This window comes from Diplotaxodon limnothrissa, linkage group LG6 (genome assembly GCF_057381915.1).
Source record: "Diplotaxodon limnothrissa isolate DT_005_m linkage group LG6, D_limnothrissa_male_GT1.1, whole genome shotgun sequence".
In the NCBI taxonomy this organism is placed as follows: domain Eukaryota; kingdom Metazoa; phylum Chordata; class Actinopteri; order Cichliformes; family Cichlidae; genus Diplotaxodon; species Diplotaxodon limnothrissa.
Window position 1 is genome coordinate 373,809 of NC_140601.1, and position 20,996 is coordinate 394,804.

General features: G+C 46.6%; 1 protein-coding gene across 2 annotated transcripts; it reads right to left on the reverse strand.

The window, feature by feature from the left end:
* Positions 1-497: 497 nt before the first annotated feature.
* Positions 498-20,179, reverse strand: kdm2aa (lysine (K)-specific demethylase 2Aa). Of its 2 annotated transcripts, XM_085356679.1 has the most exons (26): positions 19,567-20,179; positions 15,028-15,166; positions 13,928-14,006; positions 13,797-13,843; positions 13,147-13,325; positions 12,920-13,026; positions 12,758-12,851; positions 12,437-12,590; positions 12,252-12,367; positions 12,055-12,181; positions 11,724-11,953; positions 11,561-11,638; positions 7,219-7,346; positions 6,885-7,008; positions 6,662-6,790; positions 6,225-6,308; positions 5,809-6,057; positions 4,986-5,021; positions 4,800-4,905; positions 4,082-4,711; positions 3,845-3,998; positions 3,059-3,310; positions 2,810-2,973; positions 2,589-2,735; positions 2,018-2,236; positions 498-1,797 (listed from the first exon to the last, which is right to left on the reverse strand). In XM_085356679.1, the coding sequence occupies exons 1-26, from the start codon at positions 19,606-19,608 to the stop codon at positions 1,616-1,618; spliced, it is 3,996 nt and encodes a 1,331-aa protein (XP_085212805.1). In that variant the 5' UTR covers positions 19,609-20,179; the 3' UTR covers positions 498-1,615. The 2 variants fall into 2 exon arrangements, with proteins under 2 accessions (XP_085212805.1, XP_085212806.1); XM_085356680.1 differs by lacking the exon at positions 5,809-6,057.
* Positions 20,180-20,996: the final 817 nt, after the last annotated feature.

Sequence of the window (20,996 nt, forward strand, 5' to 3'; positions counted from 1 at the left end):
ATTAACCTCTGTCTCTCTTCCACAGCATGTCTTTATCCTGTCTTCCTTCTCTCACCCCAACCGGTCGCAGCAGATGGCCCCGCCCCTCCCTGAGCCTGGTTCTGCCGGAGGTTTCTTCCTGTTAAAAGGGAGTTTTTCCTTCCCACTGTCGCCAAAGTGCCTGCTCATAGGGGGGTCAAAATATTGTTGGGTTTTCTCTGAATCTATTATTCTACAATCTACTGTACAATATAAAGTGCCTTGAGGCGACTGTTTTTGTGATTTGGCGCTGTGTAAATAAAATTGAATTGTAAAGCTACTTTTCATAATCTCTTTGTACCTTTCCTTCATGGTGTCAATAAAGTGCTGACAACTCAAAGAGCTTTACAGGTAACCAAACATTCATTTAGCACTCTTTGTTATCAAGGTAGTCTGGCAGACTGTCCGCTGATTCAGGAGGGGATAGCGTGCAGGGGAGTGGGTGTTGCAGACTTGAGATGTGATGGCTAATGGCAGGTACTAATCAGAAGGTTGGTGGTTCAATCACCAGCTGCTCTTGTTTGATAGAAAGCAAGTGAAGGTAGTAAAGGTGCACGTGTGTTGCATGAAGCAGAGTAGAAAACCACTATATAAGAGAAGACATTGAGTAAGTTGGTGCTGACAGGAGTGTGTGGGCCCTGGATGGGCTGACACCCCAGTGCAACATTGCATGGATCTCTCTGGATTAGCAGACTGGGACGGTTCCCATCTTTAATCCTCTAAAGCCTAACCTGTTGCCGGGCGTGTCCTACTCGGGGAGGCCCTGTGGTAGACCGAGAACATGCTGGAGAGTTCTCAGCTGGCCTGGGAACTCATTGATGTTCACCCGGATAAGACGGAGGTCTGGACTTCTAGTGCTGGATAGGAGGATGAAGACTGACGGATAGTTCTTGGAAAGTCTGTTATCAGAACACCTCACCCTTTGAACCTGCAGTAGTCTTGACACACTGCAAACTCAGAAAACAGCCCAACTAATCAGATATGAAGCAGTGTCAGTGCATATGTGGGTGCCTGCTGGAGGCGCTGAGCTGGTGGCCACGCTGCAGCTCCCTGATACAATGTTTCCATGTGGGGCACAATTCATCAGATACACCGGCTGTTTCGGCACATCTGTAAACACAGTGCTTAACAAATGGGCACAGAAACGTGGACTCTTAAAGTTTTATATGCTACACTGTCATATATGAAACAAACAACATATGTACACAGGCAATCAGTGTTAAGACGCAGAAGAGCAAAACACTGACCACCAAGACTTTAACTTCCCAAGTCCCCTGAACAAAAACGGGGGTTCTACGTTAGGTGAACATTTTAGACATGAAGGAAACGCAAACGTAACAGAGCTTCGTATTCAGGCAGTAACTCGAGATTCAGGGAACAATCTGATCTCCTGGTGATAGTTTGGCAGCATTTGCAGATAACACGTTTCAAGCGTACAAGTGTTTCTTGTAGACCAGACTAACAGAAATGCTTGAACAATGACATCAGACGACACGGGGACTTGAAGGCAGCCTTTTTGGCAGCTTTAATGCTTCAGTCCAACGTCGGCAGCTTGTGTGATCATAAATAAAATGTTTGTGTTTAGTGTGTGCTCATGTTAATCCAGGCGCTGGATGAGTTTCTCCTCCATCATGCAGTAGACAGCTACGTGGAACAGGTCGGAGATGAAGGCGTCGCAGGCTCGTCTGCTGACGCCTTTACAGCCTCTGAGGTCGAGCAGGGTCAGAGAGGAGAGGCGCTTCAGATAGGACAGGCAGCCATCGGTCAGCTCATTGCAGCCTTCAAACACACACAGACACACATTTAATGTCTTCATATGATTTTCAGGCTTTGGATCAAGAAAGAAGAGCAGCTATGAACGACCACGTGTCATCATTAGTGGCCAACAGAAGTTGTTTCCTGCAGGAATCAAAGGGATGAGGGTCTGCCAATGGAACAGCAGCCTTCCTATACTCGGGTGTGTGAAAAAGCCAACAGTGATCAGTGTGTTTGTTCAAACCTGCCAGCGTGAGCTCGGTGAGGTTATTGCGTGTGTGAGTCCCAGCTGCTGCCAACAGGGCGACCGAGGAGTCTGTTAAATCCTTGCAGTGAGCCAGGTCCAGCCTCTCCAGCTGCGGCATGTGGCGCTGCAGGAGCCTCAGAGTGGACTCAGTGATGTCCAGACCGGACAGGCGGAGCGTCACCATGTTCCTCAGTCTGCTGCGGGATGACTCCAAACCTGCGCGCACACACACACACACACACAGCAGACTCTGGCTTGTATTCTGATCACACAGTATCCCACGAGCTGTACAGGTGTACTACTACTACTTTTGATTTGGTCACATGTGTCTGGAGGAAGGTTTCTGTGCTTCTTTAGATCTCTGCTGGTTACACCTGGAAACATTTTGTGCTTGATGAAACAAACCCAATCACAAGCTTTCAGCTGATCACAATCACACTAAAGAACATGTCCCGAGCTGCTCGGCAGTGCGGCCACTGAACTACAAGCAGTGGCGGTGCAGCCCCTCCCAGTGCTTGGAGGAGGAGTGGGGTGAAACACAGCTCACTGAGCCCACCGTGCCACTGACCAGGCAGCGTGACGATCTCTTTAATCTGGGCGTCTGTGACGCCGTCGCACCAGCGCAGGTCTAGCAGCCGTAGATGGGGCAGAGTGGGAGAAACCATTGCCGACAGACAGGACCAGGGCAGACCAGTCACACTCAGCTCTCTCAGACCTGAACACAAACAAAGGTTTAGTAAGACTCTCCAGGACAGGAGACATTCGCTTTGGGACGCCGCGCGTTCGTACCTGGGAGTCTCGTTAGCAGGCAGTTCAGCTGTCTCTTGGCCATGGGCGTCCAGGAAAGGTCCAGAGAGGTGGGCTGTCGTTTGACAATGCCTGCGAGGGCCTGATTGCTGAGCGGGCTGCACCGACTCACATCCAAGTGGCTCCACAGACGTTTGTCACAGCTCCTGCATAGGGGAGGAAGCGGTGGTCGTTTCATAAGCAGCGCGGAGCTTTGCATGTACAGAACAAGGTGACGCGAGGGTAACGTACCACTTGTACCAGGCCTTACAGACAGTCATGCAGGCCAGCAGCTCAGCTCTGTTCAAGTATCTGAACACAGACACCCAGACCTCCTTCTCCCCGCCTCTCTCATTGCCCACATCCTTAAAGGAGAGCAGAGACGGCAACGATGGAGAAGACAGGGTGGAGGACGCAGGGTGAGCAGCAGCTTCCTCTTCCTCTGAAGAAGACGCGGAGCGAGTTCGAGCGCCTCTCTCACCACGGCTACCACGCAGGCGAGGCCTATGACGACACAGCACAGCGTAGTTCTTATGTGCGATACAATCACGCACATTTGACACGGGCAGGAAAAAGCTGAGTCACTCCGTTATGGACCGAGTCTGGTCATCTAATGTTCACCATACATCCAAACAGCCTCATCCCCAATAAGATCTCCACTCTGGCCTCTTTTCTGTGCTTTTATCCAGTGACTGTCGTTTAATATTTTAAACAGTGGACTGTGCAGAGCTGGCCAGCAGCAGACAGCCCAATCATGGTGAATGGACCGGTTCTTATACAGCGCTTTATACACCCATTCACACAAGCACTCATTCTAACTGCCTAACATTCACACACGTTCACACTCTGATGGATGCATCAGAGAGCAACATGGGGTTAGTATCCTGCCCAAGGTTATTTGGTGGAACCGCCAGCCTGCTCTGCCACATGAGCACAGCAGCTGACTGTCCCAGGACTGCTCAGAGGTATCGGACATCATTGAATCATGGATGGAACACCAACACGTGACACGAAAGCTCAATATGTGCTAAAGTCTACCTGCCGGGTCCTCGTGGGGTTATGCTGTCAGCCGCGGGGTCTGTGCACCTGAGCCGTGCAGGTTTGGACAGAGCGCCCTTTCTCTGAATAAAGCCCTGCTGCCCTGCAGCAGTCCTCGGGCCCATGGCTGCTTCCAGCTTTGGAACTATGGAGCCTGAGGCATGAAAAGAGCCTTCTGTTACTCATGCTGCGCCTGCAGATGTGAGCCAATCCTAAGCTGCTGTGCTGGTTTCTTACCACACTGTCTCTTGGCCTTGTTGGGGCGCTGTAGAGTCACCGTCAGGTAGGAGCCACTCAGCAGGTCATCGCTCAGATCAGACACCAGCAGGACCGGAGGTTCTGGGTCCGAATCCCAGCGGCCTTCCTCCTCCACCTCTTCCTCCTCATCATCCTCCAGAGTGTCCATCTCCTCCTCTTCAGGGTCAAACTGCCCCTCGCTGTCTACGTCTTCATCCTCATCATCATCGGTCCTGCGCCGTCTCCTGTGTCGACGATGCTGTTCTTTATCTCCGTCCTCGCTGTCCTCCTCTTCCTCATCCTCTTCATCATCATCGTCCTCGTCGTCCTCGTCGTCATCATCCTCGTCGTCATCGTCGTCCTCGTCAGATTCGTCAGACTCATCTCCTCTTCGCTGCATTCTGGAACCTCCGCGCAACCTGACCCCTCGTCCTCGGCGTCCAGCGTCCCTCATGCCAACCCCTCGCTTGAGCTTGAGGACAGAAGATGATCCCGGACTCACGAGCCCGGCTCTGCTGCCTCTGTGGGCCGAGCCTCCTCTCAGCAGGCCTCTCCTGTTAGCGCCAAAGGCCCTCTTGGAAGAGTGAGTCCCACCCCGAGCGTGAAGTGCCATCTTTCTTCTCTGAGAGGCTGCACGTGGAAGAACAAAGAATCAACTCTGTTTTCTTGATGCTGTCGCTAACTGAATCGATGAAAACAGATTTTAACAGCCACAAACCTTCATCGTCATCGTCACTGACGGAGTCTTCTCCATCGCGGCTGTGGCGCTGGCGTCTGTAGATCTTAGCCATACGAGCGTCAAGCAGAGAGGAGGACTTCCTTTTCTGGACAGCGTGGGAGGAATAATCAAAGTGATGGGAGACATAACAAATGATCTTAGAGGAGGGATCTGAGGAACACTCACCAGTGGAAGGCTGTCACCTCGGTCACCTTTAGGCTGCTGCAAAGACAAAATGGATTCTTTCAGAGTAGAAACGACCAACAGCTCAACTCAAAATCTCGATCAAACACTGGAACAACACAAACATGGTTTTTTTAATCCCTTACAAACCCGTCCACACATCAGCATGCTTTTACATGGACCAATCAGTGCTCACGGTGTGCACACCATCAGACATGTACATGAAATCCTGTCACAGTCGGCATTTATCGAGCTGAGAGCGACCTCCACCACAACCACAGAATTAGCGCTGACGATCAGACACTCATTTTTGACTCAGTACCTATCTAGCTTCAGAGAAAGGCCATTTGTCACTGAACACAAGCGCAATGAGACGATGCAGAGGGTACTCGTGTTTGTTTACTGCTCTCCGATGCTGGGAGCAGCAGAATGATTAGCACGCTCGCAGGAAATGGTTCAAAATATCCATTTCCTGTTCACAGAACGTCAGTCAGTGCTGATTCAGCAGGTCCACAGAACACCAACAACCACGTTTGTATTTATATAAAACACCTCAGTGTGTCATAGGCTAATTATACAGACCCTCAGTATAACATATGTGTGCAGCCATAAACGGATATTTGCTGCTTTACAGCTGGAGTCAGGATGAGACCCTCACTGCGTCCCAGCACGGACACTAAGCCCGGGGCACTGACTCGCTGACATCCTTTAGACCAAGCTTTGTGTCTCTTCTCTTAAGAAAGAAAAAAAAAAAGATGGCAAAGAAAAAGGAGTGATGTAAGCGACAGACGGGTGGATTTATGCACAAACAGGCGGCACCTCTCACCAGTCTCGAGCTGATTGGCTGAGAAGGCAGAGGGGCCGCCACCAAGAGAAGTGACGCTGAGGAGGAAGAGCAGGAAGGAAGAGAAGGAGCAGGGAAGAAACCACAGCGGACAACCTCCCCGTCCTGATGGGGGCCCACAGGACCCCCTACGCTAGGAGAGGGCCCCGGACCCAGCCTGAGGACCAGGGGGCCGTGGGGACGGATACGCTGTTGGTGGCCAGCAGCCAGCGATTCATCACTGCCTGATGACTGTGACGGAATTAAATCAAAGTCAAAAATAAATAATAATAATGAAAAACAAACAGGAGACATAAGCCCATTAGATCTGTCACACTGTGTGTGTGTGTGTGTGTGTGTGTGTGTGTGTGTGCGCGCGCGCCCAGGCTGTAACAGTGGCTAATTAATGCATTGTGTACCTCTGGATCAGTGATGCCCTGCACACACTTCGGGCACTCCCAGCAGCTCGGGAGGTCTTTATTCACCACGCCTTCCCCCTGAACCTGCAGACAAACATGCAGACAGTTACTCATGCTAGCACACAGGACTGATGAGAAGAAAGACACAGTTGAGTCACAATCTAAGGCTACGTCCACACGTACACGGGTATTTTTGAAAACGGAAAATCTCCGTTTTCAAAAATACCCGTGTACGTGTGGACGTAGCCTCAATACAACCTGGAACCTTCATGTTTGTGCCTTCAGACATGCTGTCATAGTTACTAAGTTACGAAGTTACGGTCATAGTTACTAAGGATCCAGCTTCTATTTAAGATGTAGCGAGGCTACGAGCGCTGAACTGTCAACAACAAGACGAGCACATCCCACTGAGTTGCTATATGCTCCGTGTGTCGTACTGTGAGGCAGGCAGGGTGGACGATCTGGGCACAGTTGGAGCATTCCATCAGAGTGAGGGAGGGGTCTCCGGTCTCCTCCTGATTGGGCTCTTTGCAGATCTCACACACCGCAGACAGAGGCAGGCCCGGCTGGAAGAGACGGGTCGTCAAGTATCTCACACACGCATACATGTTGCTAATTACAAAGACAATGACTAATAAAAACAAGGACCGAGTTACTAACAGAGAGACACTGTCGTAGGACACAGGTCTGCTTTAACTTCCCTGGGCCTCCAAACTTCTTCATGTCTCTGCAGAAGTTGCAGTCTCCACACTCAGGTCTCATACAGGCTTCACAGCGTTTACACCTGCGCGCACACACACAAGGACAGAACAGGATGGCTTAAAACGAAGCACGGGGCTGTGGCACATAATGAAATCCAAACATGAAAATCATTTCACTGCACTGTAAATAGTTAAAACATTTGGTATGTTGTCTTAAATATGAAGAAAAACTGCATCGTGTTTTTATATGAACTGAAGTAACAAAAGGTTTGACACAGGTACGACTTCCTTACCTGACCCTGCGTCGTCTCAACACGGACATGGAAGACGCTGGTTTTTGAGGTCGTGGAGTGATGGGAGTGGAGGACAGTTTAGGGCGAGGTGGTGGTGGGGGAGGGGGAGGAGGTTGGTACCATGATGGCTGGAAGCATAAGAGAAAAACACTTTAATGTGTTGTCCTTGGGACATTTGTCTTCTAAAGAAATCTTTTGCTATCAAAAATGTGTTTTTCATTCATCAAATGGTCTGAAAATAACAGAAGTTATTCATTACTGTGCTATGCATGACTGGAATAAGTTTTAAGTAATTTCATTTATTTATGGGGTTTTTATAACACCTGTGGTCCTCGAGGACAAAAGTCCCCAAAGTACAAGGTGTTGCAAACAACCTACTGCTTTCAAACACCTTTGATCTTGGATCACTGATGTGTGGGCTCAAGCAAAGGTCACAACAACCACAACAACATTCAATTAAGTTTTATTTACACAGCGCCAAATCACAACAACAGTCACATCAAGGTGCTTCATATTGTAAGGTCGACCCTACAATAATACATACACACAAAGTAGCTCACAGGCCTCCACTGCTCTGGAGGCTTGTGAGCTACTTTTTTAAACCATGTTGTGCAAAGCAATGACCAGTAGGACAAAGCACATATTGTCTTTAATATAATGAGGAGGAAGAATCACTGTTCAGGAAGATCCAGGGTTAGAAGATATAGAAAATATTGTCAATATTTAGAGCACATGCTACCCTTTCTCTGAAAAAGCACATCAGCCACCTGCAGAAGTGGAAGAAGGCTATGAAGTGAAGAAAAGTGATGAAGAATCTGAACTATGTTCAAGTAGGTTCTCAGGCATCCAGGACATGGTAGTCTGAGGAGCTTGGAGAGAAAGTGACTGGGCTTCTTGAAGTTTCTTGAATTTTCAGAATGTGAAACTGAAATAGAAGATGTGTCAGAGGACTACACATCATCCATTTCAATTATGATGAAGACAAAGAATCAAGCAGGAAAGAGGAATCAGCTGAGACAGAGGAATATTTGCAGTAACGTGAGGAAACACTGATCTGGTCTTCTAACCTTCCCAGTGACAGACGATGCATGACTCTCTCATGTGCCTCAGAGAAAGATGATCTACCACAGTCCAAGCACATGTGCCAGGTCCCATACTCCTTCAGTGGCTTTTCTACTCGAGTACTGAAAGCATTATACACAGTGTATTCTGCTTGTATTCTGCTTTTTAACGTTCACATGCCAATGGATGCATCAGAGACCAAGTTGGGGTTCAGTAACTTGCCCAAGGACACCTTGGTAAGAACTCCAGACTAGAGCACACAGAGATTGAACCAACAACCATCCAATTAGCAGATGACCTGCTCTACAGCCAACTCAATGATGAACAAGGAGGGACAACAAGAGAGGAAGAAAAATGGACCGAATGCAGCTGTAGGCATATGTGGGTGTGTTGATTCTTACTGCCGCGCATCCAGTAGAGTCGCTACGGCCAGTTTATGACATCCTGAGTCTGGTAGAGAAGTTTTCATGCTGACACAAGATTAATCATAGAAGCACAAAAAGGACATCATTTCTTGATAAAGACACAATAGATGATCGTCGTTCATGACACAAACGTGCTCCCATTTGAGGTGTATGATGTGTGTTGGTGTTGACTTGACTTGAAACACAAGTGGGTGTTCCTCCTGCTGTGATGTAAGATCCTGGTACTGATGTGACTGTATGAGCACCAAGTCCTCTTCAGAGGACTCTGTCCCCTCCAACAGAACATCCAAGTAAACCAGGGAACTTTGAGACAAAAACATGGGCAGCATGTGATGCAGGTCCAGCTGTACATGGAACATGCTCGTGTGCGATGGCAAACCGTCTGTCCTGCAGTCAGGACACGTGAGTTGTCCCTAACATTGCAGGTTTCCAAAAGAAAACAATCACCTGTAACAGCTTGTTTACTGTATATGCCCCTTGGCCTGCAACTGCAGAAAGAATGCTGTCCATGATGGGACCAGTGCAGAGGAATAAACCTGAGCTTCCTCCTGCACTTGGGTCAAATATGGACACGCCTTTGTCCTCATGAAAGTTTGCCTTCACTCAGACTCATGCCCTCCTACCATGCCAAAATATAGAAAACTGTCAGGCAATGAGTTGGAATAAAGTTGAATAAAACCTTGAAACACAGAGATGGATGATATTTTATACTTGTTGCTTGATAAACAGTCAAAGCAAACAGGGTCATTTTTGAGCCCAGAGGACAACAGATGTGATTATGTGCTGCCAGTAAAAAACTTGTAGTTTAAAAACAGCTTTCTAAATTAACTTTGACATAAACCCGTCTGTGATCATCTGTTAAAGCAGCCGACTCTGGTTGTGAAACGATCCTCACGATTTCTGATGATTTAATTTATTTTTTTACCCGAAAACAGAAAAAATTCATTTTTATGAGGTTTTTATCAGACTTACATTTGAAATGGAATAAAAGGAATTGTGTTTGAATTAAGTTTTAATTAAAAGTGTGGGAAAAACAAACTTCATATTAATTATGCATCAGTCAAACCAGATGGGGACATTGTTGTCCCCTGAGGACCACAGCTGTGTGGAAATCAGGAGGACATTATGAGGGACAGACGAGCTCTACAGAGGGTTGTGCGGTCAGCTGAGCGCACCATCCGCTCCGAGCTCCCTGACCTGCACTCAATCTACAGCAGGCGGTGCTGGACCAAGGCCAGGAAGATCGTGAAGGACCTCAGCCATCCCAACAACAGACTGTTCTCTCTGCTGAGGTCAGGAAAGCGATTCCGCTCCCTGAAGACCAACACAGAGAGACTGAGGAGGAGCTTCTTCCCGCAGGCGATACGGTCTCTCAATCACACCACCACACCGTACTGACCCACACATACAGTTCTTACACACACACTGGACTTTCTGGACTTTGGTTTTGCACAACACTGGTCACTATATTCTTCATTTCCGGTTAATACTTGTACAGCTGCTGTTATTGTGTATATATTTATTTATATTTAGATTTCTTCATACATTCTTATATAGTTCTATATTGTGTATTTTGTTGTACAGTTATTTTATTTTCAACTTTAATTTATATATTTTATCTTATTCTTCCAGTTAAATTTACCCTTCATTCTAATTTGTGTTGTACAGTTATTTCATTTTTAACCTTAATTTATATTTTATTCCTTCCTAGTTAAATTTACCCTTTTTAATTTTTCATATTTATTTCCTATCTTATTCATAGCCTTTTCCTTTTTTGTTTTCTTTAGGTCACGAGCAGTTGTCCAAGCGTTTCACTACATATCGTACTGTGTATGACTGTGTACGTGACAAATAAAATTTGAATTTGAATGAGGGTTAATTATTTACACTAGAAAATGACTTTGATCACTTGGACTTGATGGATTGTTCAAAGTCAGTTACCAGCAGTCCAGCACACTGGGACGGACATTAGCAGTGGAAGCTGGTACGATGACACAGGAAGTATACATGCTGCCTTCAGAAGCCGCCACAGCGGACCATCAGCCCCCATCTCACCCTGTCCCAGCACCCCCTGCATGTCCTCCTTCACTACATCCATGAACCTCCTCTGAGGCCTTCCCGTTTCCCTCCTCCCTGCTGCTTCTCTTCTTATCAGAGCTTATGCACCATCAATCGCTAAAGGTCAGGACAGAACAAGTGTGCGAACGACTAAACATCTGGTAGTCATCCTACCCAGTCCCAGTTTGGCTGTATAAGGAAACACATTTACCTCCGGGTGACCCGGGTGACCCCCCCCCCCCCGTGAAGCATAAGAAAACAGATGGGGGAAAGAAAAAAAAAAAAAGAGCTGAATATTGGCTTTATGTGCATGTTATCGTTATATAAATAATTTGTTGTTGTTGTGGTCCGTTTGCACGGCTGGTCACAGGGACTTTTACGACTGCTCGTAATGTCCGAACAAACATCTGGACGCTCGATTGACACACATCTTTGTGCGCACGCACGGTTAGCTCTGCTGGACAGACGAGACCAGAGTGGACGTGTTAGCACGTGTCCAAACTTGGTGCTGTGTATTATGACCACAGTCGGCACAAACAGCTCAGAGTGCAGAGCTGAGGATCTGCAATCAGTGTCTGTAACGCAGAGTTAAATGAACAGCACACACAGAAACTGTTATGTGTGTTAAAGGTTTAAAAACTACCGAGTCACGAGGCGTACTTCACAGGACTGTGGACAGGATCATAAACCTCCTTCATGTGACTCAGTCTCTCTCTGCACAGACGGAGTGCTCCACGGACCAGAGGCAGGGTTACCATGACAAGTGTGCAGTCTGTTGGTGAATAAAGACCGCTTACCCTCTTCGGCCACCTGACGATGGGCCGTCCTGTGTACGACATGCTGGGATTGTCATTAGCGTGCTCCTTCAGTAGTGCCTGCAGGACAGCAGAGACATGAGCGTGACAGAAAGAACCGCGAGGCTCACATGGAGCTCCACGACGACATACAGAGGAGCGATACCTTGATGTGTGTGATGAGCGCCGGGGCGTTGTGTATCCCTGCTGGGACACACTTCTTGTTAGAGGGCAGAGCTTCCAGTTTACCCAGCAGGTTCCAGAGTCCCTCCAGTTCAAGGGGGGTCAGGTGGACCTTAAGTGGAAGCTTCTCAGAGTCTTCCTCACTGCCAACACCCTCCCCCTCAGTCTTCAGCTGCTCACTGACTGGATCTGAGCCACACAGATTCTTCAGACCTTCATGAAGGAAATAAGAAAGACTCAGAACTGACCAGTATGGCCCACACAACACGCATGTGTGTCCCCCAGTGGGCAGTGACTGCGGGCTGTGTACATACCAATGCCCAGGGAGTGTTTCTGAAACTCTGGGGTGAGGTAGGAGGTCTTCGTCAGGCTGAAGACGTAGCGTTCCAGCACGTACCAGCACATCTCATAGTAGAAGGGGTAACGAAACTTCGCTGGAACCTGCAGGAGGTAAAAAGATTAAAGTCTATTCACGTTCATTCAGCAGCTCATGCAGAGCCTGCTCACCTACCCGCGTTCTGTCCTCTATGCTACAGATGTTGAGCTGCATGGGGATGTTAAAGCTGTGCAAGAAGTTTCCTCCAAAGACCATCGAGTCCACCGGGGTGTAAACGGCATGAATCCAACCTGTAGCACACAGTGATTATAATACCACAGGACTGCTTCTGCAGGTAGTGAGTGCACGTCAGTGTGTACCTGAGGGTATGATGAAGGTGCAGCCCCGCTTCAGTTCAACCCTCTGGCAGTCAGACGCTCTGTCTCCCAAGAACACATCTCCTTGTTTCCCTGACAGTACCCAGTTCTCATAGAGCTCCAGGTTCTGAGGAGTCGGAGGAATCAGCCAAAACACCTGCAAACAAAAGTGTAATTCACTGTGCTCTGCTGTGGGACAAAACAGACACTTTCAGGAGGCCCCTCCCCTTCTAGCCTGTTCTTTATACTTGACAGGACTTATGCGTTGACCCGAAGCTGTAACGGGAAAGAGATCGTCTCTTAGCCGGCCCCTCGTGGCCTCACCTTGCTCCCTCTCAGTATGTGGTACCATACTGAAGTCCCACCGAAGTCGATGTGGAAGTCTGTGTAGCAGCCCTCAACACTCATCAGACAGTACCTGTGGAGACATCATCGTCATCACGGCTCACATCCTGCCGCCACACTTGCCTACAGCAGGACACTTACTTCTGTACTTTGGGGTACTGCATGTCATTGATAGAGTTAGTCGAGTCTCTCTGTCTCTCTTTCAGATGCCGAGGCCACATGTTGTCCACCCAGTCGATCAGATCGACCTACACGTGCAAACGTGAGACAAAATACAAACAGTGAGAAAAAACAAACAGATTAAAATCACTTTAAAGGTTTTTATTTCCTGTCAGCAGTTCCAGTCAAACAGGCCTGCAGGTACATACTGTGGCAGGCCTCTTGACCCAGTTCTCCAGTTTGGTGTGGCTGAACTCCAGGCTGATAACATTATAGAGCTTCTCTCTCTGACACGGGGGGGTCTCATAGTAACGTGTCCACTGGGCCATGGACATCTCGGTCCCCTTCTGAGTGCTCACATCCATCACATCTATCATGCGTCTGCTACCTGAGAGGGGAGCCTTCTGTTAGACACAGCGTGACACAAGAGGCTGCTCACAACAGCTGGGCGGATGTCGAGCTTCTCCAGAAACCTCACTGAGTGAGGAGCATCAAGACAACGTTCAAAGTAATGACTTTATTTATCATTTTGTCCTTAAGTTGATCAGCAGTGAGTGTTTCACATACAGGCTCATTGGCTGAAATGGCTCTATATGAATAAAATTCAGTTTGTGCTAATCTGAAGCTACCTGTACACCTATGGACATGATTCAGTTAGAAATCACCTCTAATTAGTATCACTGACAGTTATTTTCAACAATTAGGTTCAATTTCTTCTTTGTTTTTAATAGAAAACCCCGTATTTTAAATAAGTGTGTAATTACAGCATTTATTACCTAAATCACTGCGTTTGTACAGCGAGGCAAAGCCAGGACTGAAGCTGATGCTTAGTAGCAGTGTGTAACTGAACGAGCCTTACCAACAAACATCTTGATGTCATTGACGCTGAAGTCAGGATCTGGCATCCTGCAGAACCAGAGGACACAACATCATTACATCAGCTCAGTTTATAGACGTATTTAATAACACTGAAGTTACACAGGGGCCTACTTGATTCCCAGTCCATCAGGCTTCTCAAAAACGACGGGGTCCCTCAGACCACCTCTCTGAATGAATGCGTATGTAAAGTCTGCAGAGAAATATACAAGCGTCATTCAACACAGGACTATAATCCATAGGACAAGAAGTACTGTCCTATGGATAATTAGGACAGTACTGTTGTTTCTTATATTAGGCCAGCTTCCATCCTTCCACCAGATAAAACCTCCACAAACGCCAGATTGACACGAGTTTATTTCTACGCTCTGTGACTGGTGTGTTAGGTTTCTTGGGATTTGCAGATTTCACGGGGAGGTGATGTCAGAGTGCATGCAGCTGACCTTTTACAGTCACATGTATGAGCACAGCTCATGACATCACAGTGAACACCGTGTGCACTGTCCAGGGTCCTGAAAGCACATCTTTGTGTGGCATCCTAATAAACTGGCATATCTCACTCTTCAAGCACGATCTCTCAAATTTCTGTGACACCACCTCAGTGCAGCAACGACTGCTGCTTTATAAGACATGTTTCTTCATTTAAATATTCCCTCGCTATAAGATTCTAAGAAGCAAAGAAAAAAGCGTCAGGCTCTGAAAAATAAAGCTCAGACGCAAAGACTCAAAGCTTAAACCCATATAAGAAACACAAAGACACTATACCTACGAATACAGTGTGTTTGTACACGTCCAGCCATCTCTCTCACACACACAACAATAAAAGTCATTTGGTTTGATTTGACAAGGGGAGTGGCCTAGTTTATATTGCGAGGATCGAACCAATCTGCAACAACAGGTATGTGGACGAGCCGAACAACGCACCTGGTAAGAGCTTAACAGTGCACAGACTCTGCAGACGGGATCGTTTCTGCCCAACTGCAGGGTCCCCTAGTGTGAGCTGCTACGGGCAAAAATTATGGGTAGTGTCATCTGTAGCGCTTTTACCATGTGATACGACCTTGACCCAGTTAAATCAGCTGATGTCTACTGTCACACAAACGCTGAACGTAATATGTTGATGTGGGTGTGGCTGTTGGACTGCTGGACGGACAGAACCCAGGACACACTCCCTCCCTTTGGGAGAGAACGATGGAGACAGTGTTCACACCAACCTTTTCCATCCATGCGAAGCACTCGGTCAGAGCTGAACCTCTCACTGTTAACCTTCTCCTCCAGGTCAAACATCCTCCTCCCATCAATCTCCTCATCTGAGATGCCATCATCATGGTAACGCTGCTGGTTACGAGCACGCTAGAGAGGAGAACAGAGTAAGAGGGATGGTAAAAGACAGAGGACTGAAGTGCTTTGGATGGACATTAACCCAAACTGGACAGTCCTTCTTATCAAACCAACCGCAAAAGAAAAAGTCCAAAGTGGCGCTTCACAGAGTGGCAGCTAAAAGGATAATAGGTAACCATTTCTACAGCCTCGTGCCAAATATCTGAAAACTAATTATGGTTCATGAGCATTAGGTTCTGTAGGGGAAGCTTCCCAGCACTGCCAAGTGTTCACTCACAGGGATCACCTCTGTCGTATCCTAGGCCTGACAGCAGCTACTGAGTACTGAATGGGTATAAATGAAATGGGCTTGAATGACAGTCCACGTTAGGGCCCACCTCAATTCTTTTTGACCAAGAAGATGAAAACGGCTTCATCGTGAAGCATCAGGAACTATAAAATCAGCACTTTAATAGATTCATTGTCCTCAAAACGATCCGACTTTGGGCCCGAGGCTGCAGCCTCCCACAGGAGACACCGAGAGGACACCAGCGCACCACGGGGCCGACACACGGAGACAAGTACACACAGAACTTAATCGGATTCACGTGCACAGGTGTGAACTCCAGCAAAGGGAGGAAGAGGCATGTGTGATCATCATCATCATGTTAGTCCAGGATCGAGACTGCAACTGATCATCACATTGTTGTGATTAGGGCTGTGCCATATCGTACCGTTCACGGGAATACCGGTGTAATGTTGGGCAATAATAAGAAAATGAAATATGGCGATAGAATATGGGTAAAACGCGCATGCGCAGTGCCTTTGTTTTCATGCGCACATGGAGGAACAATCATGGCAGCGACGGAGAACGACAAGAGCGAAAGTGGATCGTTGAATGAAACGAACCAGAACTGGTTTGTAAAAATGCTGCAGCTTCAGTGGTGTGGAACTGGTTTAGCTTTCGTCCGTCAGATACACAACAAAGCACTGTTTTTGGTAGCGCATGCTAGCGGGCCGTCGTTATTACCGAACACGGCGCTCAAGAATCTAAGTACGACTTTGCTGAACTATGAAGCCGCACCACTGGATGGATTGTCTTGCTGACAGATTGGTTAAACTGTCAGCAACGAATTTGCACTGTTACATTTTTATACAACTTTAATGTGCATACAAACAAACAAACAAACAAACAGCTGCTTGTTTAAGTGAAAATACATTGATTTTTTTTGCACTAATAAAGTTGAGATGTAAAGTATTTTGTCTCGTGTCAATTATATCGTCAGTTATTTTGTTATCGCAAATGTTTAAATATATATGGTGATAAGTATTTTGGCCATATTGCCCTGCCCCAGTTGTGATGTATAGTTGTTTATAGCAGAGTCTTCTGGAGCAAACCACGAGCTCTAAGTGTTAATAAACAAGTTATCAACATAAATTAACAGCCAACTTATTTCACTCATGCTGGTTTGCTAGTGTTACTCTTTTTAAGCACCTGCTGACTTCTTTTATAATGCTAACTGAAAGCTCAGGCGACGTCATTGGCTGGCTGCAACATTTATCCTGGCCCTGCATCATTATTTTGATGATGTCAAACAGATACTTGGGGTACAGACTGATAACACACGTACACTGAACCCGCGTGTGAAACGTGCGTCCATCACAGTCTTCATGTTCCTCAGGACTCTTACCTTATTAGGTCCTTTTTAAAGAAAATAAACCTGGAGTTGAAAATGATGGGGAAAGGCGCTGGGTGCCATCTTATCCTAACCCCTCATACTAACATACACACACTCTTCATTAACTGATGCCTCAGGCACAGATTCATTAGTACTTTTGGCTGTTGGTCATTATAAGTCATTCAGCATTTTCCTTTGTATAATGTACAAGTACTAAAAGGTTAACTATAGAGTTTCCCTCAATTACCTCCTTATTAGCTGCATTTTCACAGTAAATAACAAAGTTCTGTATATGAATTTGCCTACGATTTCAAAACACTTCTAAGGAACATGAACAGTAAGTCTGCAGGTACACAAAACTGCAAGCAGCAGGCGTGTCTGTTTACTCACAAACAGACACACTTGAGAAAAAAATTTGGACATGAAAGCAAAGTGCTGGTTATCACCACTCCACACCTGCAAGGTAGCAACTGCCATGTGTTGGCCAGAGAGAGGACCACTGTGTTTATTTGGTAGATCAATGAAAGGACTCAGTTACTTGAGAGGGAGTTGCCCACAGCTCTCTTCAGTTTGACACCCTGCTCTACAGCATATCTTCCAACAATACCACCCGCTGTGCTTCACCCTCACGGACCCGGCGCATACTGTGATGCAGCTTTGTCAGATATGGTACTGCACAAGACGCACGTGAACCTGAAGCTCAGAGATAAAGTTGCAGTGATTTGACCGAAGGCAGACACTGAGCGTTGAGACTGCTCTGCGTCCCTGCATCCTGCAGTGGTCTCCCGCTGTAACAGAAAACATATGGCGTTATTTTTGTGCCACTATTCTGAGCGCACGTAAAAAAAATTTGCAGGTGCAAGTGTTGCATTTTGAGGAGAAATTTATTTTGAGCGAAGAAAAGCTGAATTTGAGTGAACAAAATTCATTGCTGCGTGCAAAAAAAATGTATTTCAGTGTTTGCTATTATCCACACACACAATAGCAGCCCCTCTCGCTCAGTTTTTGCACTTGCGCTCGCTCGCAATGTGTCGCTCGCGCTCTCAACATTTCAGCCCGTGCGCGCTCAACTCGTTCTGTACACCGTTATATTTGTGCCACAAAACCAGCCAATCACAGACTTGGATGCAAAAAAAATCTGATTGGCTGTTTTCGTCTCCAACCAGCTCGAAATGACGAAATGCAATATCCCAGAATCCATTTCGTCCAAAACTCAAACGAGGCAGTGGCGGAGGAACGCAGAGTGGCGGAGTTTGAAATATTACTCTTTGTGGGTCACAAAATAAACTTTTAAGATATTTTCATGCGAGAATGGTGCTGTGTTAACTTCTAATATCTGCTCGATTTATCAAGACATCACATATTTGCATAAGTGCTCTAACGTTTTTGGAGATGCCTGTTACCCACCAGCTGACCGAATACCTGGACTGGCCATTGGGCATTTACCCGGCATTTGCCCGGTGGGCCAATGGTGATTTTTCATTTTTATGTTAGTTTGTTTGTTTTTGTAATGGTATAAACAATGAAAGGTGGTGGATTAGCCAACTGGTAATCAACTCTGGGCTGGACCAATTACAATACATCCGTATTGAGGGGAAAAGACTTCAGCGAGAATAAAAAAGACACAAAGCTGGAGTTATTCTGTGTCTTAGCTGCCTCTTCTCTCCTCATTCTCCCCCCTCCCTCTCCTGTTGCTACTTCAATCATGAAACTGATCAATGATCAGCTGATCGTCTCTCTTGTTTGTTTATCTCCCACTTTGCGCCAGAAACAGGAAACCAGCGGATGTTGCGCTAAACAACAACAGCAGCACGTTCAAAATTGATCAGCTGTTGTTAGAATTTATTTAAAATTAATTTCTAGTATCAGCTGATGATTGCTGGAGCCACAGCTGTAAAGCTGGAAACATGAAGGTGATACAAATCATACATATATACCAACAAAACAGTGTACATCACTGTCACAACAGCGTTTGTTTTCGTTCAAAGGCTTTATGGTTTTTCCAATAATACCTGGTGGTGTAGTCGGTGATTTTTTTGTCAGTTCAGCCTTATATATTATGTTTAACCCGAGTTCCCACCCGGTCAGCTGGTGGGTAACAGGCATCTCCGAAAACGTTGGAGCACTTATGCAAATATGTGATGTCTTGATAAATCGAGCAGATATTTGAAGTTCACACAGCTACATTCTAACATGAAAATATCTTAAAAGTTTATTTTGTGTCCCAGAAAGAGTAATATTTCAAACTCCGCCACTCTGTGTTCCTCCGCCACTGCCTCGTTTGAGCTTTGGACGAAATGGATTCTGGGATATTGCATTTCGTCCTTTCGAGCTGATTGGAGACAAAAACAGCCAATCAGATTTTTTTGCATCCAAGTCTGTGATTGGCTGGTTTTGTGGCACAAATATAACGGTGTACAGAAAGAGTTGAGCGTGCACGGGCAGAAATGTTGAGAGCGTGAGCGACACATTGCGAGCGCAAATACAAAAACTGAGCGAGAGGGGCTGCTATTGTGCGTGTGTATATGGATAATAGCAAACACGGATATACATTTTTTGCATGCAGCAATGAATTTTGTTCACTCAAATTCAGCTTTTCTTCGCTCAAAATAAATTTCTCCTCAAAATGCAACACTTGCACCTGCAAACCTTTTTTTACGTGCGCTCAGAATAGTGGCACAAAAATAACGCCATAAAAACAGGGCTCAGGCTGAGGTAGCAGAACCAGCGTGTTGGAATCTGCCCGACACTTACCAGTCTTTTGCTGCAGCGCGGTTTGGAATCATCCATTTTCATTCATGGAACCAAAGGCGGGTCCGGAGTGCCACTACAGACACCAGTGGGCAGCGATGGTCCCACAGGAGCCGTCACTGTGCTGTCCTGGCAGGGCTCGCTGCCTACCTCTAATTCACCGACTTCTTACAATTTAGTCGCATACAGAGCCGGACTCGCTGGCGTTTAGAAAATCCGACAGGACGGTTTAATGTTCGAGCTTCTTTATCTGGTTTTTAACAGCCACACTCCTCTCTAGCTTACGTAGCTGCCCTGTCACTACCCTACAGAGACAAAACGACATGACTCCGGAACGGCTATCAACATTTAAAAAAACAACAAGAAGCTGGCACTATTACTTGCTTTAGTCCTAGCATGGTAATAAAGTTAGTTCCTTCTCCGAACAGCCGCCATTTTCACTATACCCCGCCCACAAACGGACACTGGACCATTCACACTCATGCCCACGACCCTTTCATTGGACTACAGCTGTGCCACTCACGCGAAAGAGCTGTAATTTCTGATTGGATATGGCCAGCCAATCAACATATAAAGAAATTGGGAAGCAACCAATAACAGCACACTTCCAAAACAAACTCACATCTAATTGGTTGATATAGTCAAAACAGGTCGACTAGTGGACAAACGCGTAATCAGTCATAAGAACTAGCCAATCGCGCTAACAGTTATCGTGCTAACAGTTATCACAATAACCACCGTCTATCACTCAATACAACTAGTCATTACTTTCAAATAACACGATTACACAAAAATAATGCGTTTTAAATGCCTACCCCCATCGCAGCGGAGATCCGTCCACTTACAAACACCCGCCGTAATCGGAGACGTATTACGCCCTCTGTGGCCTGTTTTCTTCTCTCAGAGGCACACGGCGGACGGACACGTTTTGTAGCCTTCAACCCAACAAGGAAGTGCCCGCCGCCCCATAAATGGAAGTGCACTTTGAACAGCTTACTGTTGATTGGCTGGAGAATGTTGCGTAGCGCTCGTGATTGGTGGCAGGGACTGTTTGTCAAACGCGTACAGCTTGAGTACGGCGAGCGAGAGGAAAACGTCGGCAAACGCTATGGTGAAATAAAATGGAAGTGGAAGTGTAGTAACTGACAGATTGACTTTTATTCAAAAAGTGAAGAAAACTACAAACGATGCACTTTTACAAATAGTTCGCCGTGCTCAGAGCCACGGCCTTCAGTCAGCAGCAGACACAAACACACAGCGTGTACAAAGAAGCTAACGATGAAGCGCTGGAAGCATCGGCAGACCAGACCTTACAGCGTGTCCCTGTGAATGCACACCTCAATCCCCGGAATTTGATATTTAGCGGTCCTAGGATCAAATTTGAATATGAATAAAATCTGTGATAGTTCATTGTCACACAACAGCTGCCTGTC

Bases quoted from the DNA above. Each gene is read 5' to 3' on its own strand.
- kdm2aa (XM_085356679.1), bottom strand. From the start codon at position 19,608: ATGAAAATGGATGATTCCAAACCGCGCTGCAGCAAAAGACTG. The intron at 6,058-6,224 runs GTACACAATGCA...ATTCCGTCACAG, and splicing joins AGGGCATCACTGATCCAGAG to TCATCAGGCAGTGATGAATC. The intron at 5,022-5,808 runs GTGAGAGGTGCC...TTGTCTTTGCAG, and splicing joins AGCCAATCAGCTCGAGACTG to CAGCCTAAAGGTGACCGAGG.